Raw genomic sequence first — 21,830 nt, 5'->3', positions numbered from 1 at the left:
TTTTATGGTTGTTTATGATGGGAAAGCTAATCTAATACCAATTATTTCATCATAGCAAGAAGCAAAAGTCTACTTTAGAAGCTGGGTTATTAAGTGTAAAACTTTTACTTTATTGGTGGATTATATGCTTTATTCCCATAAAATATTGCTCTTTTCCTGTGTCTTAAATTTTATCTTTGTCTTATATTAATATTGTTTCCTTCCTGTTAGCATTTGCCTGATATATTTCTCTATTTTATATACACATATATATGTTTATATATATGTTTGTTTATATATATATATGTTTTGTTTTAGGTGTATATTTTGTCAACAGCATATAGTAATTTTTTATCCCATTTATCTTTTAAAAAAAATTTATTTGGCCACGTTGGGTCTTCTTTGCCCCGCGCGGGCTTTCTCTAGTTGTGGCAAGCAGGGGCTACTCGTCATTTTGGTGTGCAGGCTACTCTTCATTGCGGTGCATGGGCTTCTCATTGCGGGGTTTCTCTTGTTGCAGAACATGGGCTCTAGGTGTGCGGGCTTCAGTAGTTGTGATGCACGGGCTCAGTAGTTGTGGCTCGTGGGCTCTAGAGCGCAGGCTCAGTAGTTGTGGCGCACGGGCTTAGTTGCTCCGCGGCACGTGGGATCTTCCTGGACCAGGGCTTGAACCGTGTCCCCTGCATTGGCAGGCAGATTCTTAACTGCTGCGCCACCAGGGAAGTCCCCATTTATCTTTTGATAGGAGATTTATTCTATTTACACTCACTTTTTACTGATATGATTGTACATATTCTTATGTTAAAGTCCATGTTTTCTATTTAACATGTTTTTGTTTCTTTTTTCCGTTTGGTGACTTTTGTTGGATTGAATTTTAGTTGTTGGTGTTGACCTTTCTTTTTTTTTCTTGAATAAGTTAGAGGTTATATATCCTGTAACTCTTTTAGTGATTACCTTTTTTTTTGCTATATAAAATGTATTTTTAAAAATAAACTTTTTAAGAACAGTTTTAGATTTACAATGCAAAACTAGTGCAAAGAGTTCTAATGTGCTCTACACCCAGTTTCCCTCATTATTAACATTTTATATTAGCATGGTACGTTTGTCACAATTAATGAACCAACATTGATACACTATTATTAACTAAAGTCCATACTCTATTCATACTTCCTTAGTTTTTACTTAAAGTCGTTGTTTTTGTTCTAGGATCCAATCAAGGGTACCACATGACTTTCCATCATTACATCTCCGTTGGCTCTTCAGGCTATGCCTGTTTCTCAAACTTTGTTTTTGACAGCCTTGACAGTTTTGAGGAGTATTAGTCAGGTATTTTGTCGGATGCCCCTCAACTGGAATTTCTCTGATGTTTTCCTTATGATTATACTGGGGTTATAGAGTTACACTTCCTTGAGAGGAAGACCACACAGGTATAGTGCCCTTCTCATCACATCATATCAAGGGAATATAGTATCAATATGACTCATCACTGTTAAAGTTAACCTTGATCGCCTGGCTGATGTAGTGTTTGTCAGGTTTCTCCACTGGTTTCTCCCCACCTTCTCATACTGTAATCTTGGAAGGAAGTCAACACTTATGGAGAGGAGAGATATCTACATAAATTAATTTGAATTCTTCTATTCTCTCCTTTTTATGTTTTTGTTCAATTATTTATATCAGCCTGGACTCATGGAAATTTATACTTAGGGTCATAATCCAATACCACTTTATTTTGCTGCTTAAAATTGTTCCACCTTTAGCCATTGAGAACTCTTTCAGTCAGTCCTGTGGTCCTTTGACCTATACCAACCAATATCAATATATTTTAAAGTACTTCCTAGCACTGTAATATGCTCCAAACTCATCTAGATATTTCCTGCCCCAATTCTAGAATCAGCCATTTCTCCAAGGAGCTCTGGTTCCATTTATTGGAGAATGGTATTTAGAAACCAAGATCTGGGTGCTCAGTGTGTTCATTGCTACTGGGGTGTTGTTGCTTCTAGGTCTTTGCACCTGACAGAGCAAGGGAATATATATCTGCATACTAACCCGTATATATACACATGTTTATGAATATTTCTATATGTAACCATCTGTATATATATATGAAGCTAAATGTGGTTCATACTGAGGTCTCCAACTCTGATCCACTATCACATGGGTCATTCTAGCCTTCTCTTCTTATCTGTAACCTCCCTCTCCAACAGTGAGAAACCTGGCTTCTATAATCCACTGTCCACTTACTTATTTGTTCAACTTCAGTATACACGCATAGTGGTTTGCTTGAGAGTTAATGTATATACCCCGGTGGGAAACTACATGCCCATCTAGAGGGAATGAAAGCTGTCAAGTTCAATAGCAGTCAGGGTTGGGCAGATGGGTCCACTTCTGAGGACAAATTCTCTTGTGAAAAACTCTTCCCCAGTGCCTTTTTAGTTATGTGTAATTAGTCAGAGATACTAGTCTAGGTGTAGTTGCTGGGATCGGGGGGAAGGTGCCCTGGGTTGCCAAAATGCAGAGCAGCCTTTATGTGAGAGCCGGGATGGGGTGAAAGAACTTGCCCATTATCAATGGAGTTTTGGGGCTCTGATACTCCCTGTTGCAAAAGTCATACTATAAAGTTTTTTAAAATAAGATTGTACTTCATGTTTCATACAGTTGAGCCTTCAGCCTTCAAGTAGACCGAAGACTGTTTGTTTTGTTGTTGTTGTTTTGGTAGCAATAGGTTGCTTGTCGAAGGATAACAATTCAATATATCTTTGGGTGGTTTCAACTGATTTCCTTTTGTGGCAGTATCTTCAGGACACTGTCTAAAGGGAAGTGACCGTTACGAGAGTATTTCAGTATTATTTTGTGTTTTGCAAAGATAGTTACATTCAAAAATCTTTTTTTTTTTTTAATTTTTAGGATCTGGGGACGTTGGTTTCAGTCTGGAGGATGCATTGGAAGAAACTTCCTCAGTGAAGCGTGAGTAGTAAATCAAACTATTAAAAGCAAATTATAATGCTTAATATGCACTACCCATTCAGAATACACATTCAGGGAAAACAGTAGATGGCCTGCATTTCACCTGATCCGATGGAACATGTTTATCATAAATTGCATTATTTAAAGAAAATCTGAATATTTAAAATCCTTTGTTTTCTTTGTGGAGAATACCAAAAATGTGCAATAACTGATACAGGATTTTCTCTGGCTCAAGTCATAGCCTTTACTGGTGTGACACCTCAGCAGTGGCCTCCAAGGACTATCTTTTTCTAGCTCAGAAAAAGGTACTTGGAAATGAATAAAGGATTTGTTTCTCCTTTTAGATCTTTTTATAACAGGTATTCTTAGAACCATATCTACAGGTAATCTCTCAAATGCTAAGTTTGTCATCAGTTTCTCTTTACAGTTTTTTGAGAAAAAAATTTAAACCATTCTTTTAAAAAAATGCATGAATACTTAGAAAGTAAAGTTGATATTTCCATTGATCCCTCCCCATCCTACAACACCCACTCGCATCCCAAGAGGGAGCTGCCTACGTCCGTTTAAGATATGCTGGTCCCAACTAGTTTTCTCTGCTGTTGTGAACACCTGCACTCATAGATTATTCGGTGATTTTGTTTTACATTATGTATTTCACACCTTTTAAAAAAACGGAATATGTATTGAAGACCTGAGTGAATATAGCTATCTATGTTAGTTTCCTTTCTTACAGGCAGCTGTAACAAAGTACCACAGACTGGGTGGCCTAAAACCACAGAAATTTATTCACTCACAGTTCTTGAGGCCAGAAGTCCAAAATCGAGGTGTCGGTAGGACCATACGCCTGCTTGAAGGCTCTAGGGGAAGAATGCTTCCTTGCCTAGCCTAGCTTCTGGCGGCTCCAGGTGGTCCTCGGCTTGCAGCTGCATGGCTCCAGTCTCTGCCTCCGTCTTCACTTGGCCTTCTCCTTGTGTGTGTGACTTCTCCTCTTCAGTCTCTTACAAGGACACTTTTTGTTGGTTTTAGAGCCCATCTGGATGATCTTGAATGACCTCATCTCAAGATCTTTACTTAATTACATCTGCAAAGACCCTTTTTCCAAATAAGGTCACATTCATAAGTTCTGGAGCTTAGGACTTGGCTATATATTTTGGGGGCCACTATTCAACACACTATATTATCTATATATCTATATTTTTATACCTGTATCTCGTTCACAAACGTATGCTTCATGGAGCTGGCATTCCAGTGGCGTGGCTTTGGCCGCGGCCAGTGATGCCACTTCCTACTGGCAGGCACGTGGTTTGTTTCTGTTTTGCACAATTACAAATGGGACTTCAGTGAACATTCTTGTCTATTTCCTTTGTGTCCAACTATCAGGCCAAAGGGTGTATGTATTTTATATTTTAATAGATTTTGACAAATTGTTTCGAAAATGCATGTGCCATTGTGTACTCCCACTGATGCTGTTACAAGAGTATGTTTTTCCCCCAGACCCGTACCAGATCGCCAGATTTCACCAATCAAAAACATTTTACCAGTATGATGGATAAAAAAACCATATATTTTTTTGCCATTTGCATTTTCCTCTTGGTGAATTGTCTGTTCATATCCTTTCCCCATTTTCTGCCAGGTTGCTTGTCTTTTTTGTTTTTTTAATGAGTTTGAGAGGTCTCTTTGTATATTCAGGACTGACAAAGGCACGGGCTCTGGAGTTAGACTGCCTGTGTCTGAACCCTGCCTCTGCCACTTATTAACTGTTACCTTGGGTGAGTTATCTGACTTCTTTGCACCTCAGTTTCCTCATCTGTTGCATGAGGTTAATAATAATAAATTAATAATAATTGTAAGGGTTAGATAAGATGGCCCCTGTGAAGTGTTCAGCAGAGGACTCGGCACAAGGTGAGTGCTCAGTGTCAGCCATTATTATTGTTCTTTGACTGATTTCATTGGAAGGACTTACTCAGCTGGGTCTGTGGTGTAAGAGTCAGGCACACGTGAGGAATGCTCACCTGCTTAAACTGATCAACAAATTCAACATAATTCCCGTCAAACTTCCAGATAGAATTTTTGCAGACAAGCAGATCCTAAAATACATATGGAAATTCATGGAACCCAGAATAGTCAAAACAATCTTGAAAGAGAAGAAAAAGTTGGAGGACTCACACTTCTAAATTTCAGAACTTACTACAAACGTGCGGTAATCAAGATAGTGTGGTACTTATCCTAAAGATAGACATAGAGCTCAATGGAATAAAATTGAGAGTCTAGAAATGAACCATTACATCTATGGCCGGTTGACTTGTGACCAAGATGCCAAGACTATTCAATGGGGGAAGAATGGTGTCTTCAGTAAATGGTGCTGAGACAATTGGATATCCACATGCAAAAAATGAATTTGGATCCCTGCCTCATACATTACACAAAAATTAACTCAAAATAGATCATATACCTAAAAATGAACTTCTAAGAGCTTTATAGTTTTGTGTGTGGTGTGAGGTGAGAGCCTTGAGCATTTTCAGGTCTTTCCTGAACATGTCCACAGTCCTATACATGCAGGTGGCCTTTTAGATTCCCAGGAAAATAAATATACTTAATTTATTAGCAGTGATGGTTTTAATGAAATTGTTTAACATTTCCAAAACCAAACGTGACCAAACAACAAAACAAACACAGTAAGTATAAACAGACCCCTAACTAGTAAATTTGTTAATTTCCTGATGGAGGACTTTTTAATATTTATATCCCTTTGTCAACTGTGCGCTGGCTCTTCTGATCTTCATCAGCACCCATGAGCCAGTGTGTCTGGGACCTGTAGGACCACCAGCACATGGTGTCTTCGGTTGAATGACATCCTTCAAGACCACATCGCTCTGCCATCCTTTTTTTCTATCTTGGCTGCTTTCACTTAGCGTAACACTTTCAGGGTTCACCATGTTGCTTTCAGAATTTGCCCCTCCCTCTCACCTGCCTTCACTCCCCACTTCCCTCCATCTCTCCCCTCATCTCTCCCTTTTTCTCTCTGTGTGCAATCATCTCACAGGGGGAACCCACTTCTGCTTTTGCCGAATCAAGCTTCTTTTGAGTGCCCTGATTTTCTCCGAATGCCATGGCACTCGCGTTAAGCCACACCCAGGGGTGCGGCACACCTTACAAAGAGGTGCTCCGGGCAGGAGTGCAGTGTTGCAGGCAGCATTTGCTGAGCATCAGAGAATCCTTTCTACATTTGTCATTTTGAGCAAGGCTTCACAGGAACAGATGTCTTTATTTTAGGAGCTCTTTGCTTTGATGACGGTGACCTACTATTCTAATTCCTTGATAAGTAGCTAGACTTTGCTCATCTCAATTATGGATGACAATAAATCCCATTTAAAGGCTCACAACAAGAAAATCGGTAGTTAATGGTATCTTAAAAGTACACAAATCCAAGGTCATGCTCTGTATCACTGCAGGCTCAGGCTGTGGCAGAGCATCGGGTTCCCTAGACATGTAAGGAGCGCATTCTCTTGAACCGGCACAACCGGCACCTGCAGATCTTCCGAGAAACCAGGCTCCTCAGAAACTGTGAGTAGTAGGGCAGAGGTCCACAAAGGTATCGTGATCTAGACAGTGTGGCACAGCATAAGGATAGAACAGAAATCAGAGTCCCCCAAGTAAACCCTTCACATCTACGTTCAGTTGATTTTTTTAAAGCTGGAAAAAGAGATATTTTTACACAAGCACTGCATGAAGCATACGGATTTTAAGCTAATATTCTATAAGTGGCAACTGCTTTTCTGAAAGTTGCACAAATAATGGTTTCAGTAATGTCATTTCCCTTTCCTAACTGTACATATCGCCATAATATAAGGTATACATAAGGAGCCCCATTTGGACAGGTAAGCTGTACTTCTTCGTATTATAGGTGCAAAGTCAAATGGAAATTATAGATATAAAACCATCTCTAAACTGATGATCTAGATTTAAAAACTACATAATGACAACAGATTATCACTTGTGGTTCCCTTACTGTAAAAATCCATCCACTGGTGTGGCCTCCACATCGACGTATGCATTCGTGTACCCAAAGCCTTCACAAAGAGTGAAGGAAGTATGATCATTTTAAGAGAAAGACTTTCCGTATTCTCAACTTCCCTATATACTTTTACTAAAACTGAATTGTGGTAGAATGCACATGCAGTTGTGATGATACCCTCCTTTCCCACCCTTCCCTCTTTGTAAGTAATCTATTGAAGTAAAATTCACGTAACATAAAATTAGCCATTTTAAAGCGAACAATTCAGTAGCATTTTAAGATATTCACCGTGGTGCAACCACCACCTCTATCCAGTCCTAAAACATTTCCATTACTCCAGAGTAAGAACCCTTACCCATTAAGCAGTTTCTTCTCATTTCTCCCTCCCCCTAGCCCCAGACCATCATCAATCTGCTTTCTGTATCAGTTGACTGATCTCTCCAAGATATTTCATATAAATAGTATCATATAATGTGGAACCTTTTGTCTTTGGCTTCTCTCACATAGCATAATGTTTTGGAGGTTCATCCACCTTATAGCATGTATCAGTGTTTCACTCCTTTTTATGTCTGAGTAATATTCCATTGTATGGATAGAGCACAGTTTTATCTATTCATCAGTTGATGGACGTTTGACTGTTTCCATCTTTTGGCTATTATGAAGAATGCTGCTATGAACATGCATGTACATGTTCTTGTTTGCATGTACATGTTCTTGTTTGAATACCTGCTTTTAATTCTTTAGGGTGTATACCCTGGGAGTGGAATCCCAAGGTCATATGGTCATTCTGTGTTTAACTTTTGGAGGAACTGCCAAACTTTTTTCCATAGTCGCTGTACCATTTTACACTCCTACCAGCAGTGTATGAGGATTCCAATTTTTCCACATCCTCACCAGCTTATTTTCCTTTTTCCCCCCAGACTTTTGTACCCTTTGACTGACACCTCCTCCATTTCCCTCTCCCCCAAGCCCCTGGTGACCACCATTCTACTCTCTATGAATTTGACTATTTTAGATTCCTCATAGAAGTAGAGTCACGTAGTATTCTTTTGTGTCTGGCTTCATTTAGCATGATGTCCTCCAAGTCCATCCATGTTGTCCCAAAGGGCAGGATTTTCTTATTTTTTAAGGATGAATAATATTCCATTGCATGTATATTCCACGTTTTCATTATCCAGTCATCCATCCATGGACACTTGAGTTGTTTCCATATTGTGGCTATTGAGATTAATGCTACAGTGAACTTGGACGTGTTGTTACCTCTTTGAGATCCTTATTTCATTTCTTTTGGATATATACCCAAAAGTAGGATTGCTGGATCAAATGATAGTTTTTTTTTAAATGTTTACTTATTTTTTATTTATTTATTTTTGGCTGCGTTGGGTCTTCATTGCTGCGTGGGCTTTCTCTAGTTGCAGAGAGCAGGGGCTACTCTTTGTTGTGGTGCACAGGCTTCTCATTGCTGTGGCTTCTCTTGCAGAGCACGGGCTCTAGGCATGTGTGCTTCAGTAGTTGTGGCTCACGGGCTCCAGTAGTTGTGGCTCGTGGGCTCCAGTAGTTGTGGCTCATGGACTCTAGAGCGTAGGCTCAGTAGTTGTGGCGCACAGGCCTAGTTGCTCTGCAGCATGTGGGATCTTCCCGGACTAGGGCTCGAACCCGTGTCCCCTGCATTGGCAGGCGGATTCTTAACCACTGCACCACCAGGGAAGTCCCCAAATGATAGTTCTGTTTTTCATTTTTTTGAGGAACCTCCATACTGTTTTCCATCGTGGGTGTACCATTTTACATTCCCACTGACAGTGTAGAAGGGGCTCCTTTTTCTCCACAACCTAATCAACACATTATCTTTCGTGTTTTTTTTTTGTTTTTTTTTTGTGGTACACGGGCCTCTCACTGTTGTGGCCTCTCCCATTGCGGAGCACAGGCTCCGGACGCGCAGGCTCAGCAGCCATGGCTCACGGGCCCAGCCGCTCCGCGGCATGTGGGATCTTCCCGGACCGGGGCACGAACCCGTGTCTCCTGCATCGGCAGGCGGACTCTCAACCACTGCGCCACCAGGGAAGCCCTATCTTTTGTTTTTTTGATAGTAGTCATCCCAACAGGTATGAGATGATGTCTCATTGTGGTTTTGATTTGCATATCCCTGATGATTAGTGATGTTGAGCATCTTTTCATGTACCTGATGGCCATTTGTATGTTTTCTTTGGAGAAATGTCTAAGTCCTTTGCCCATTTTTAAAATTGAAGTATAGTAGTTGATGTACAATATTATGTAAGTTACAGGTGTACAGTTTAGTGCTTCACAATTTTTAAAGGTTATACTCCATTTATAGTTATTATAGAATATTGGCTGTACTCCCTGTGTTGTACAGTATATCCTTGTAGCACATTTTATATATAATAATTTGCACCTCTTAGTCCCCTACCCCTATCTTGCCCCTCCCCCCTTCCTTCCCCCACTGGTAAATACTAGTTTATTTTCTATATCTGTGAGTTTGTTTCTTTTTTAAGTGTTCACTAGTTTGTTGTATTTTTTAGATTCCACATATAAGTGCTATGGTACAGTATTTGTCATTCAGTTATCATAAAACCCTCCAAGTCTTTCCATGTTGTTGCAGATGGCAAAACTTCATTCTTTTTTATGGCTGAGTAGTATTCCATTTTGTGTGTGTGTGTGTGTGTGTGTGTGTGTGTGTGTATGTATACACATCACTTCTTTTTCCATTCATCTGTTGATGGACACTTATATTGCTTCCATATTTTGGCAATTGTAAATAATGCTGCTGTGAACATTGTGGTGGATGTATCTTTTTGAATTAGTGTTTCTGGGGTTTTTTTGGATATATACCCAGGAGTGCAATTGTTGGGCCATATGGAAGTTCTATTTTTAGTTTTTTAAGAAACCTCCATACTGTTTTCCACAGTGGCTGGACCAATTCACATCCCTACCAACAGTGTAGGAGGGTTCCCTTTTCTCCACATTGTTGCCAACATTTTTTGTGTGTGGTCTTTTTGATGATAGCCATTCTGACAGGTGTGAGGTAATACCTCATTGTGGTTTTGATTGGCATTTCCCTGATGATAAGTGATGTTGAGCCTCTTTTCATGTGTCTGTTGGCCATCTGCATTTCCTCTTTGGAAAAATGTCTGTTCACTTCTTCCCATTTTTTAATCGGGTTGTTTGGGTTTTTTTGATGTTGAGTTGTATGAGCTGTTTGTATGTGTTGGATGTTAATGCCTTATCGATCAATCATTTGCAAATATTTTCTCCCATTCAGTAGGTTGTCTTTTTGTTTTGTCAATGGTTTCCTTTGCTGTGACAGAAATTTTAATATGTTGTGTTCTTATTTTCATTCATCTCAAGTGTATTTTATGATTTCCCTTGTGATTTCTTCCCTGAACCACTGGTTATTAGGAGTGTGCTGTGGAATTGCCGTATAGCTGGAAATTTTTCAAATGCCCTTCTGTTAATGATTTCTATTTTCATTCCATGGTGGTTGGAGAACACAATTTGTATGATTTCAGAATTTTAAAATATATTGAGATATGTTTTGTAGCCTAGCATGTGGTCTGTCTTGGAGAATGTTCCATGTGTAATTGAGTAGAATGTGTTTGCTGGTTTGAGGGCATGCGTTCTATAGATGTCTGGTAGATCTAGTTGGTTTATAGTGTCGTTCAAATCTTGTATTTCCCTTTTGTTCTACTTATGATTGAAAGGATTGTATTGAGCTATCCAGCTATTGTTGAATTGTCTATCCTTCCCTTCAGTTTTGTTACATTTTGCTTCATATATTTTGGGGGTTCTATGGTTAGGTGCACATGTTTAAAATTGTATATATTAATGCGGGTTTATCCTTTTATCAGTATAAAATGTCACTCTTCGACTCCTATGACAATTTTTGTCTTAAAGACTATTTTATCTGATAATGGTGTAGCTCCCCCAGCTCTCTTATGGTTGTTATTTGTATACTATACCTTTATCCATCCTTTTACTTTCAACCAATTTCTATTTTTGCTGTTTCTTTCTGGGTAGTTGATTAATTATTGAATGGTTGCCGTGCACACAGCCAAACCTGTTTCATCTCTGCCTCTCCCATTACTTAAATTTCATTTCCTTCTTCCACCTCTAATTGTAGGAACAGTTACAGCATAGTCTTTTTTGGGAGGCTTCATTATTTTTATTTTTTTAACAACGTAGTCTTGAAGTTCAAGAAAAACTACTGGAAAACTCCTGTGTGGCATGCTACGTAATTGATGTGCAAGAAGTCCACAATTTTAAAGGAATATGGTTGAGCGGAAAGACCTAGTATTAACAGCAGTAACCACACTTATATACAATATTTTGTTGGTGTTGTAACCACTTTCAGCTGATGAGACACTCCCATACTCTACTGGGAACATAGCGTCACTTCATCCCTGGGCAGTATTACCTGTGATTGCGGTGCCGGGTTGAGAGTGGTGACGGCCAAGGCTTGGAGCTCTCGGGTTGTGCTCCAGCTCTGGGACCCCCTGAAGCATGTGGTCATCTCCTGTAGATCTGGGCTCAAGTCCCAGCTCCACTGATCACCAGATCAAATGTGGGATCATGTCCGCCTCACCACCCATCCTGTGAAGAAAAGCAAGCAGAACTCGTCTCCTGTAAACCCTCTTGCATCTCTTTGTCATCCTCAGGGTGGTTCTTCAGAGGCATCAGAGGGACCTCAGGACCAGGACAGGAGTGCTGTGCTCATGCTGTGACTTCCCTGAGCCGTGCAGGGGCTGCTGTGTGTGTTACTAATTGTGCTCCCCTTGCTGTCCCCCTTCCCCCTTTTAGAGAGATGGGACCGTGTCACCACCACAACCAGGAGACCGGGAGCGACCAGAGCTCCAGCAAAGCCTGCAGGTAACATGGCTGTTCTGAGGAGGGCACTAAGGAGGGACCCCGTGGAGCTCCTTCTGGGATAGTATCCAGTTGAACTACCCATAGTTTTAAGTCCTGTGCGTGTAATGCCAACCGAGACCTTCATCTGAACACTGGGTTTAACTTAATAGAGTATGACCAGTCACTATGACTTCTGTGTGTTTTATGAAAAGTCCTGCTTGGGAGAATTTCAAGAGAAAAATGCATTTGGACTTCCTCCCCTTTTCAACCATTTTAAACTCTAAAATCAGGGAAGATATAATTGTTTAGGTTTTATGAAGCCCATCAAACATTTTCTTTAGGCAGATGGAGCATTTTGAAATGGCATTTGCTTTACAGTGTCATCTTTCACTGAAGGATTTTGGAACTTGTTGCTTCTTTGTGACTCTTTCCTGGAGCTGTTTTAACTTTTCTCCAGATGGGCCATTTTACTATTCAGATATCTTCACTGATATAAAGAGAAACGTAGCCTTGGGGTGGGGAGCGCAGTCGTTGCTCCCATCTGGCAACTTGTTACTAGTGCTTAAGGAGCATGCTACCGTGTTCCTTGAAGTGGATAGCTACCTTTCTTCTGAAGAGACAGTCATGACCCAGAAGAGTGAGTGCTGCTTCACAGTTTGCCCTCACGTCTTCACATCTGCAGCCTCAAAGAGGCGCATTGTGACCACGTAGCCTCCCTCTTGAGTGTCCAGTTTCTGACTCTATGCAGCTGGTTTTGAATCTTGGGTTAATACCTATAATCAGTGAGTTTACTGTTAAAATGGTCTGACTGCTGGCCTAAGCAAAGCACGTGTGGGAATATAAAGTAGTGGAAAATTGGTAAATATATTGCAAAGGCAGAAAGCAGTAACTTGCTCCATCCTGTTGGTATTTCCATTATCAGTGTCTGTAGAAGGAGTCAGACCCCAATTTACGTTTCTTTGTCTTAACTCATTGATTGCGCTGATCAGCAGAGCCCACGAATGTTGACTTGTTTTTTTGGAATCTTGTACCCAGTTGCTAATCAGTTGGCTGTTTTTTTTTATGTTTTGGGGCTTCACTGAAGGTAGTGAATTTGACTTGGCTGATGCCTTGGATGATCAAGATCATGGCCACAGGAAGCCGAGTGCAGGAGGAGGAGGTAAGTCACAGCTGGTTGAAGGCACAGGCCAGTGCTGTAGCTCCCCGGTCAGGGTGTAGCTCATTAACTACAGCAGCGCACAGAGCCCCTCCTGGCCTGGCAGAGCTGGGGGCGCTTCAAGGCCCAGGAGAACCCTACAACAGTGGTTCTCAAGCGTTTTGGTCTCAGGACTCCTCAAATTATGGAGGATCTCTATTGAGGTGTGGGTCACGTCTATCAATATTTATCATCTTTGAACTTAAAACTGAAAAATTTTTTTTAATATTTTTATTAATTTTAAATGAAAAATAATACGGCCATAACTGTTAAGATAAATAGCATATTTTTATGGTAAATGACCATGCTTTTCCTAGTGGAAGAGCTGGGCTCTCACATCTGCTTCTAGATTCAATTGTTGTGATATATTGTTATGGTTGAAGTATATGAAGGAAATCTGGCTTCCTATAAATATACAGCTGGAAAATGGAGGAATATCTCAATTGACTATTCATGTAATTATGGACATTCTTCTTTGATACGACACAAAAATTCAGCCATTGGTTGTTTCTTACAGGTTAAGTGCAGTGTGGAGTATGAAACCGCATGAATGAATCTTCCGTCCTTGACCCCAGTGACCCCCCCCTCTTATCCTTTGAAGGGATCTTTTACTGGTCGTGGTTTGGGAGCATCGTCGTGCACTGGTCCCTGGGAAAATGTCAGCGCCCTGCCTTATGCAGACCTTCCCGGTGCTGACGCATTCCATTCTACACCAGAACATCACCTGTGTTACTACCGCCACCCATCTCATTGGAAAAAGTCTTTAAGTATCGGGAAGCTGTCAAGCTCACAGTAGTAGTTTTTCAAAATTCTTAGCGTTGCTTGAAATCTTAAATTTTACCATTGGCAAAAATACTGTTAGTTGTTTCCCTTGAAGTGAAGGGCTCACTTCATTCATTTGCAAGAAAATGTCTGTCAGATATTCAAGTCAGTATAACCGTAGTCGTACTACTGAATCCTTCAAGGAAGAATTTTGTATGAGAGAAGTGGCTAGCACTGCTTAGAACTGATGCAGTCGCGCAAATGCTTTTCCTGTGTCAACCTCTGTATTTTGAGGTGCCACAGAAAAGCTTTAAGCATACTTGCTGTTTTATCAGAATATTAAAGGGCACATTTTCATGAAAGTAATAATTTTTCTGCTCATATTCGTTTTCCACTGCTGCCTAACGTATTACCACAAACTTGCTTGTTTAAAACAATTTTCAATTATTGGGTTGGCCAAAAAGTTCGTTCAGGGTTTTGGGTTTTTTTTTTTTTTTTTTTTTTGGGCCAATCGTGTATTTTCTTTTTTCTTTTTTTAGCATCTTTACTGGAGTATAATTGCTTTACAATGGTGTGTTAGTTTCTGCTGTATAACAAAGTGAATCAGCTATACGTATACATATATCCCCACATCCCCTCCCTCTTGCGTCTCCCTCGCACCCTCCCTATCCCACCCCTCTAGGTGGTCACAAAGCACCGAGCTGATCTCCCTGTGCTATGCGGCTGCTTCCCACTAGCTATCAGTTTTACGTTTGGTAGTGTATATGTGTCCATGCCACTCTCTCACTTCGTCCCAGCTTACCCTTCCCCCTCCCCGTGTCCTCAAGTCCATTCTCTGCGTCTTAAATAAAGTCTGCGTCTTTATTCCTGTCCTGCCCCTAGGCTCTTCAGAACCTTTTTTTTTTTTTAGATTCCATATATATGTGTTAGCATACTGTATTTGTTTTTCCCTTTCTGACTTGCACTCTGTATGACAGGCTCTAGGTCCATCCACCTCACTACAAATAACTCAATTTCGTTTCTTTTTATGGCTCAGTAATATTCCATTGTATATATGTGCCACATCTTCTTTATCCATTCATTGTCGATGGACACTTAGGTTGGTTCTGTGTCCTGGCTATTGTAAATAGTGCTGGAATGAACATTGGGATACACGTCTCTTTTTGAATTATGGTTTTCTCAGGGTATATGCCCAGTAGTGGGATTGCTGGGTCATATGGTAGTTCTATTTTCTGTTTTTTAAGGAACCTCCATACTGTTCTCCATAGTGGCTGTATCAGTTTACACTCCCACCAACAGTGGAAGAGTCCAACCCTATATTTTCTAAGTTTCTCTGTGCTGCTGAAGTCCAGATGTTTAACTGTCAAACCTTTTTTGACAAAATAACCTTGATTCTCAACTTTCCCTTTGCCTACTTTTATTTTTTGTACTTTATTTGTTTTTATTTATTTATTTTTGGCTGTGTTGGGTCTTCGTTACTGCACGTGGGCTTTCTCTAGTTGTGGTGAGCGGGGGCTACTCTTCATGGCGGTGCGCGGGCTTCTCACTGCAGTGGCTTCTCTTGTTGCAGAGCATGGGCTCTAGGCACACGGGCTTCAGTAGTTGTGGCTTGCGGGCTCTAGAGAGCAGGCTCAGTAGTTGTGGCACATGGGCTTAGTTGCTCTGAAGCATGTGGGATCTTCCTAGACCAGGGCTCAAACCCGTGTCCCCTGCATTGGCAGGCGGATTCTTAACCACTGCGCCACCAGGGATGTCCCCTTTGCCTACTTTTAACGAATTTATTTTTAGATAATTACAGAGTTACATGTAGTTGTAGGAAATACTACAGAAAGAGCCATTATTCCCTTCACCTAGTTGTCCCCAGTGGTAACATGTTGCAAATTGTACTATAATATCACAAACATTTTTTTGTTTGTTTTTTAAAAAAACTCATGTATTTTTTAAAATTTGGTTTTTATTGAGGCAACATTGGCTTATAACATTATATAAGTTTCATGTGTACAACCTTATATTTCTACTTCAGTATACACTACAGGGTGCTCACCACCAAAAATTTAGTTTCCTCCATGACGATAGAGTTGATCCCTTTACCCATTTCACACCCCGCCCCCACTCTGGTAATGACTATTCTGTTCTCTGTATCTGTGTGTTTGTTTTTGCAGTTTTCTCACATGCGCAGGTTTGTGTATTTGCCATGATAGGCAGGCACAGAACAGCTCCATCATTATAACTATTGTTGTTGGGTGAACTGTTCTCTATATGTCACTTAGATCTTGATGGTTGGTTGTGTTTGCTGGTTCTTCTACATCCTTGATGAATTTTTGTCTAGTAGTCCTGTCAATTGCTGTGAGTAGGGCGTTGAATTCCCCAACTGTAGTTGTGGATTTGTATCTCCTCTTAGGTCTCTGTTTCCGCCTCATGTATTTTAAGTCTGCTTTTTTGGTGCATCCAAATTCAGGATCATGATGTCTTCCTGATAGGTTTCTCCTCTTATCATTATGGCCCTTTTTTCTTCTCTAGCACTTTCCTTGCTCTGAAGTTTCCCTTATCCACTATTAATATAGCCACTCCTGCTTATTCTTTTTTTTTTTTTTTAGTATTTATCAGCTCTACTTTATTTTATTTTTTTAACATCTTTATTGGAGTACCATTGCTTTACAATGGTGTGTTAGTTTCTGCTTTATAACAAAGTGAATCAGCTATACATATACACATGTTCCCATATCTCTTCCCTCTTGCGTCTCCCTCCCTCCCACCCTCCCTATCCCACCCCTCTAGGTGGTCACAAAGCACCGAGCTGATCTCCCTGTGCTATGTGGCTGCTTCCCACTAGCTATCTATTTTACGTTTGGTAGTGTATATATGTCCATGCCACTCTCTTACTTTGTCATAGTCTACCCTTCCCCCTCTCCACACCCTCAAGTCCATTCTCTAGTAGGTCTGGGTCTCCATTCCCGTCTTAACTCTAGGTTCTTCATGACCTTTTTTTTCCCTTAGATTCCATATATATGTGTTAGCATATGGTATTTGTTTTTCTCTTTCTGACTTACTTCACTCTGTATGACAGACTCTAGGTCCGTCCACCTCACTACAAAGAACTCAATTTCATTTCTTTTAATGGCTCAGTAATATTCCATTGTATATATGTGCCATGTCTTCTTTATCCATTCATCTGTCGATGGACATTTAGGTTGCTTCCATGTCCTGGCTATTGTTAATAGAGCTGCAATGAACATTTTGGTACATGACTCTTTGAATTATGGTTTCCTCAGGGATTATGCCCAGTAGTGGGATTGCTGGGTCGTATGGTAGTTCTATTTGTAGTTTTTTAAGGAACCTCCATACTGTTCTCCATAGTGGCTGTATCAATTTACATTCCCACCAGCACTGCAAGAGTGTTCCCTTTTCTCCACACCCTCTCTAGCATTTATTTTTTCTAGATTTTTTGATGATGGCCATTCTGACAGGTGTGAGATGATATCTCATTGTAGTTTTGATTTGCATTTCTCTAATGATGAATGATGTTGAGCATTCTTTCATGTGTTTGTTGGCAGTCTGTATATCTTCTTTGGAGAAATGTCTATTTAGGTCTTCTGCCCATTTTTGGATTGGGTTGTTTGTTTTCTTGTTATTGAGCTGCATGAGCTGCTTGTAAATTTTGGAGATTAATCCTTTGTCGGTTGCTTCATTTGCAAATATTTTCTCCCATTCTGAGGGTTGTCTTTTGGTCTTGTTTATGGTTTCCTTTGCTGTGCAAAAGCTTTGAAGTTTCATTAGGTCCCATTTGTTTATTTTTGTTTTTATTTCCATTACTCTAGGAGGTGGGTCAGAAAGGATCTTGCTTTGATTTATGTCATAGAGTGTTCTGCCTATGTTTTCCTCTAAGAGTTTGATAGTTTCTGGCCTTACATTTAGGTCTTTAATCCATTTTGAGCTTATTTTTGTGTATGGTGTTAGGGAGTGATCTAATCTTATACTTTTACATGTACCTGTCCAGTTTTCCCAGCACCACTTATTGAAGAGGCTGTCCTTTCTCCACTGTACATTACTGCCACCTTTATCAAAGATAAGGTGTCCATATGTGCATGGGTTTATCTCTGGGCTTTCTATCCTGTTCCATTGATCTATCTTTCTGTTTTTGTGCCAGTACCATACCGTCTTGATGACTGTAGCTTTGTAGTATAGTCTGAAGTCAGGGAGCCTGATTCCTCCAGTTCCTTCTTTCGTTCTCAAGATTGCTTTGGCTATTCGGGGTCTTCTGTGTTTCCATACAAATTGTGAAATTTTTTGTTCTAGTTCTGTGAAAAATGCCAGTGATAGTTTGATAGGAATTGCATTGAATCTGTAGATAGCTTTGGGTAGTAGAGTCATTTTCACAATGTTGATTCTTCCAATCCAAGAACATGGTATATCTCTCCATCTATTTGTATCATCTTTAATTTCTTTCATCAGCGTCTTATAATTTTCTGCATACAGGTCTTTTGTCTCCCTAGGTAGGTTTATTCCTAGATATTTTATTGTTTTTTTTTGCAATGGTAAATGGGAGTGTTTTCTTAATTTCACTTTCAGATTTTTCATCATTAGTGTATAGGAATGCCAGAGACTTCTGTGCATTAATTTTGTATCCTGCTGCTTTTCCAAATTCATTGATTAGCTCTAGTAGTTTTCTGGTAGCATCTTTAGGATTCTCTATGTATAGGATCATGTCATCTGCAAACAGTGACAGCTTTACTTCTTCTTTTCCGATTTGGATTCCTTTTATTTCCTTTTCTTCTCTGATTGCTGTGGCTAAAACTTCCAAAACTATGTGGAATAAGAGTGGTGAGAGTGGGCAGCCTTGTCTCGTTCCTGATCTTAGTGGAGATGGTTTCAGTTTTTCACCATTGAGGACGATGTTGGCTGTGGGTTTGTCATATATGGCCTTTATTATGTTGAGGAAAGTTCCCTCTATGTCTACTTTCTGCAGGGTTTTTATCCTAAATGGGTGTTGTTGGTTTTTTTTATTATTACTGTTCACATGCACATTTAGACACCAGGACTGGAGAAGCTGTGGTTTCTTAAGGCTAAGTGGCATGACAGTAAACTTTCCTTATTTGTTTTCATTGAACCTTATTGGACTTTCTTACCCTTTGAATGAATCCTTTGCCCATTCATGATTTTGTAACGTCCTACATACATTTTCTGGAAAACACTAGTGTCCTGAGTTGTGTTGAGCTTTTAAATGATGACACCTTTCCTTATGCAATATTCAAATGTCATATTTGTTAATATCACCAGTGATCTGATAGGAAGAGTCTTTATTGGGAAGCTGACAGGCTCATGGTGCCAGTTACACGTTTTCCAAAGTTGTGTATATTTTTTTGAAAGCTAAATTTTCTTATTGTCAGCTGATACTGTCGGTTGATTTCCTTGAATTGACAGGCTCATTTAATTCATTTTCAAAAAACTTTTTGGCAAATATTCAAATATGAATAGACACAGTTTGCTGTAATTTACTCTTTGAAATAAATTTGTTCTTCCATGAGAAAAGCAGCTAATTCAGCTGAAAACTGAAACAATCACACAAGTGACCTTCCTCAAGTCACCTGTGATGCTTTGGTGTGCAACAAAAATGCTTTAACAATCCTTCCCATTTCATAACACAGAATGTTACAATGTTGATATACTCAAGGTTGAGCGCTCATGAAATATTTTTGCTACTCCCTCTTATTAATTTTATATTGCCTCATAATCAGGTAGCATAAATTATTGAGTTAAAACAATTTCCATTCATTCTCTTATTTCCCTGGGTCAGGAGTTTGGGTTCTGTTTAGCTGGGTCCTCTGCTCTATAACTCCTACGAGGCTGCCATGCAGGTGTCAGCTGGGGCTAGGGTCTCATCTGAGGTTTGAGGTTGTGTTAGTTTCCTGTTGCTGCTCTAACGAATTACCGGCAACTTGGTGGCTTAAAAAACACACATTTATTATCTTATAATTATTGAGGTCAGAAATCCAAAATGGATCACAGTGGGCTAAAATGCATGTGTCAGCAGGGCTGTTTCTTTTTCTGGAGGCTCTACAGAATTAGTAGAGAGTCTGTAGAGTCTGTTGTCTCCTTGTCTTTTCCAGCTTCTTCAGGATGCCTGTATTCTTCGGCTCATGGCCCTCTCTCTCCATCTTCAGAGCCAGCAGTGTAGGGTAGCATCTTCAGATCTTTCTCTCTCTCACCCCTACTTTTGTCATCACATCTTTACTTGGCCTGTGACCCTCCTGCTTCTCTATTTCTCTTTTAAGGACTGTTGTGATTACACCAGACCCACCCAGATAATCCAGGATAGTCTCCCCATCTCAGTGTCCTTGATTTAGAAACATCTGCAAGACCTTTTGCCATATAAGGTAACATGTTCACAGGTTCTGGGAATTAGGACATTGACATCTTGGGGGCGACATTTTAATGCTAACACATCTGTCGTCTGGCTCACAAACCTTCATGTCCCTTCCACCTGCAAAATACATTGTCCATTCCAACTTCTTTAAAAGTTTCATCCCGGGCTTCCCTGGTGGCGCAGTGGTTGGGAGTCCGCCTGCCGATGCAGGGGACACGGGTTCGTGCCGCGGTCCGGGAAGATCCCACATGCCGCGGAGCGGCTGGGCCCGTGAGCCATGGCCGCTGAGCCTGCGTGTCCGGAGCCTGTGCTCCGCAACGGGAGAGGCCACAACAGTGAGAGGCCCGCGTAGCGATAAAAAAGAAAAAAAAAAGAAGTTTCATCCCATCACATCGTCAACTCAAATTGCAGAATCTCATCGTAATTTCATAAGCAGAAACGTCCCAAATCTCATCATCTAAATTATATAAGTCAGGCATGGGTGAAGCTTTGGCTATGACACTTCTCCATCTACAAACCTATGAAAGTCAAGAAACAAGTTATCTGCTCCCCAAAATACAACGGACAGGCATAAAATAACGGTTATAGGCATTCCATTTACAAAAGTGAGAAAACATCAGGCAAAAAGATTTCAAGCTTCAAGTGAAAAAAAAAAAAAAGACTTCACCAGTCTCAAGAAATTCCCAAATCCAAGTCCTTTAGGTTCCAGGCCTTGGGATGATGCACTGTGTTTCACAGCTCTACGTTCTGAGTTTGCAGCTCTGCCCTCAGAATCAGCCTCCCTTGTTCAGGAAAAATAGCACATGTTTGCAACTGAGTAGTTATATCAGCGTATTTTCTGCCTGTAGAATTTGGGGAGTCTAACAGCCTTCTTACATTTTTTTCCTCTTTCTGTCCCTTTTAATTGCAGGCTGGCAGTGTTCCTGCTGTTCTAAAATTCTCAAGAACTCTGTGGGTTTCCCACGTATATACTGGTGATCACCCCACTGGGAAAGAGGCTCTTCCACAGATCTTTCTTGAATGATGCCGTCTATACTTCTGGCTTCTGCTGAGATGGCAGAGGGGATCCATGAATAATCTTATGTTTAATCTGACCTTTTGACCCTTCCAAGGTACTCATATAATGTTTTCCCGCCACACCATTGACTTTCTCCCCAGAGCTTTCTTGACAGCGAGTCCCCTAATTCTAGCATTTTTTGGCAATTAGGATAGGTTGAAATTTTTCCAAATCATCAAGTCCTGGTTCCTTTTTGCTCAAGAGTTCTTCCTTCAATCTCTTCCTTTCCTCTTGCATTTTACTATGAGCAGCAAGAAGAAAATAGGCCATACCCCTAACACTCTACTTGGAAATCTCCTCAGCTCAAACATCCAGGTTCATTGTTGAGAAGTTCTGCTTTCCACGTAACTATAGGATGCACAATTCAGCCAAGTCTTCTGCCACTACCTGGTAAGGATCTACTTTCCTCTGGCGTCCAATAACATTTTCCCTGCTTCCATCTGAGACCTCACTGGCGAAGCCTTTAACATCCACATTTCTGTCAACAGTCTGTTCGTGATGATTTAGGCGTTCCCTAGTATGATACAGGTTTCCTCTACCATGTTCCTGACCTCCTTCTGAATCCTCACTAGCTGTTACTAGTTGTTCACGTCTGTATTTCCACTAAGTCGGCTCAAGGCAGTCAGGCTTTTTC

The 21,830-nt window shown here is 40.4% G+C and overlaps 1 protein-coding gene across 2 annotated transcripts in view; it reads left to right on the top strand.

Moving 5' to 3' along the window:
• CD99L2 (CD99 molecule like 2) overlaps positions 1-21,830 on the top strand; it is a 110,798-nt gene that overhangs the window by 54,593 nt on the left and 34,375 nt on the right. For both annotated transcript variants that reach the window (XM_079910477.1, XM_079910476.1), the window contains exons 2-4: positions 2,884-2,943; positions 11,771-11,839; positions 12,903-12,977. In XM_079910477.1, the coding sequence (XP_079766603.1) occupies positions 2,884-2,943; positions 11,771-11,839; positions 12,903-12,977 (204 nt within the window). The remainder of the gene's footprint in view (positions 1-2,883; positions 2,944-11,770; positions 11,840-12,902; positions 12,978-21,830) is intronic.

The sequence above is a fragment of the Stenella coeruleoalba genome (assembly GCF_951394435.1).
Source record: "Stenella coeruleoalba genome assembly, chromosome: X".
In the NCBI taxonomy this organism is placed as follows: Eukaryota; Metazoa; Chordata; class Mammalia; order Artiodactyla; family Delphinidae; genus Stenella; species Stenella coeruleoalba.
The sequence above is the reverse complement of the archived record's forward strand: the minus strand, read 5'-3'. Positions and strand labels throughout refer to the sequence as shown.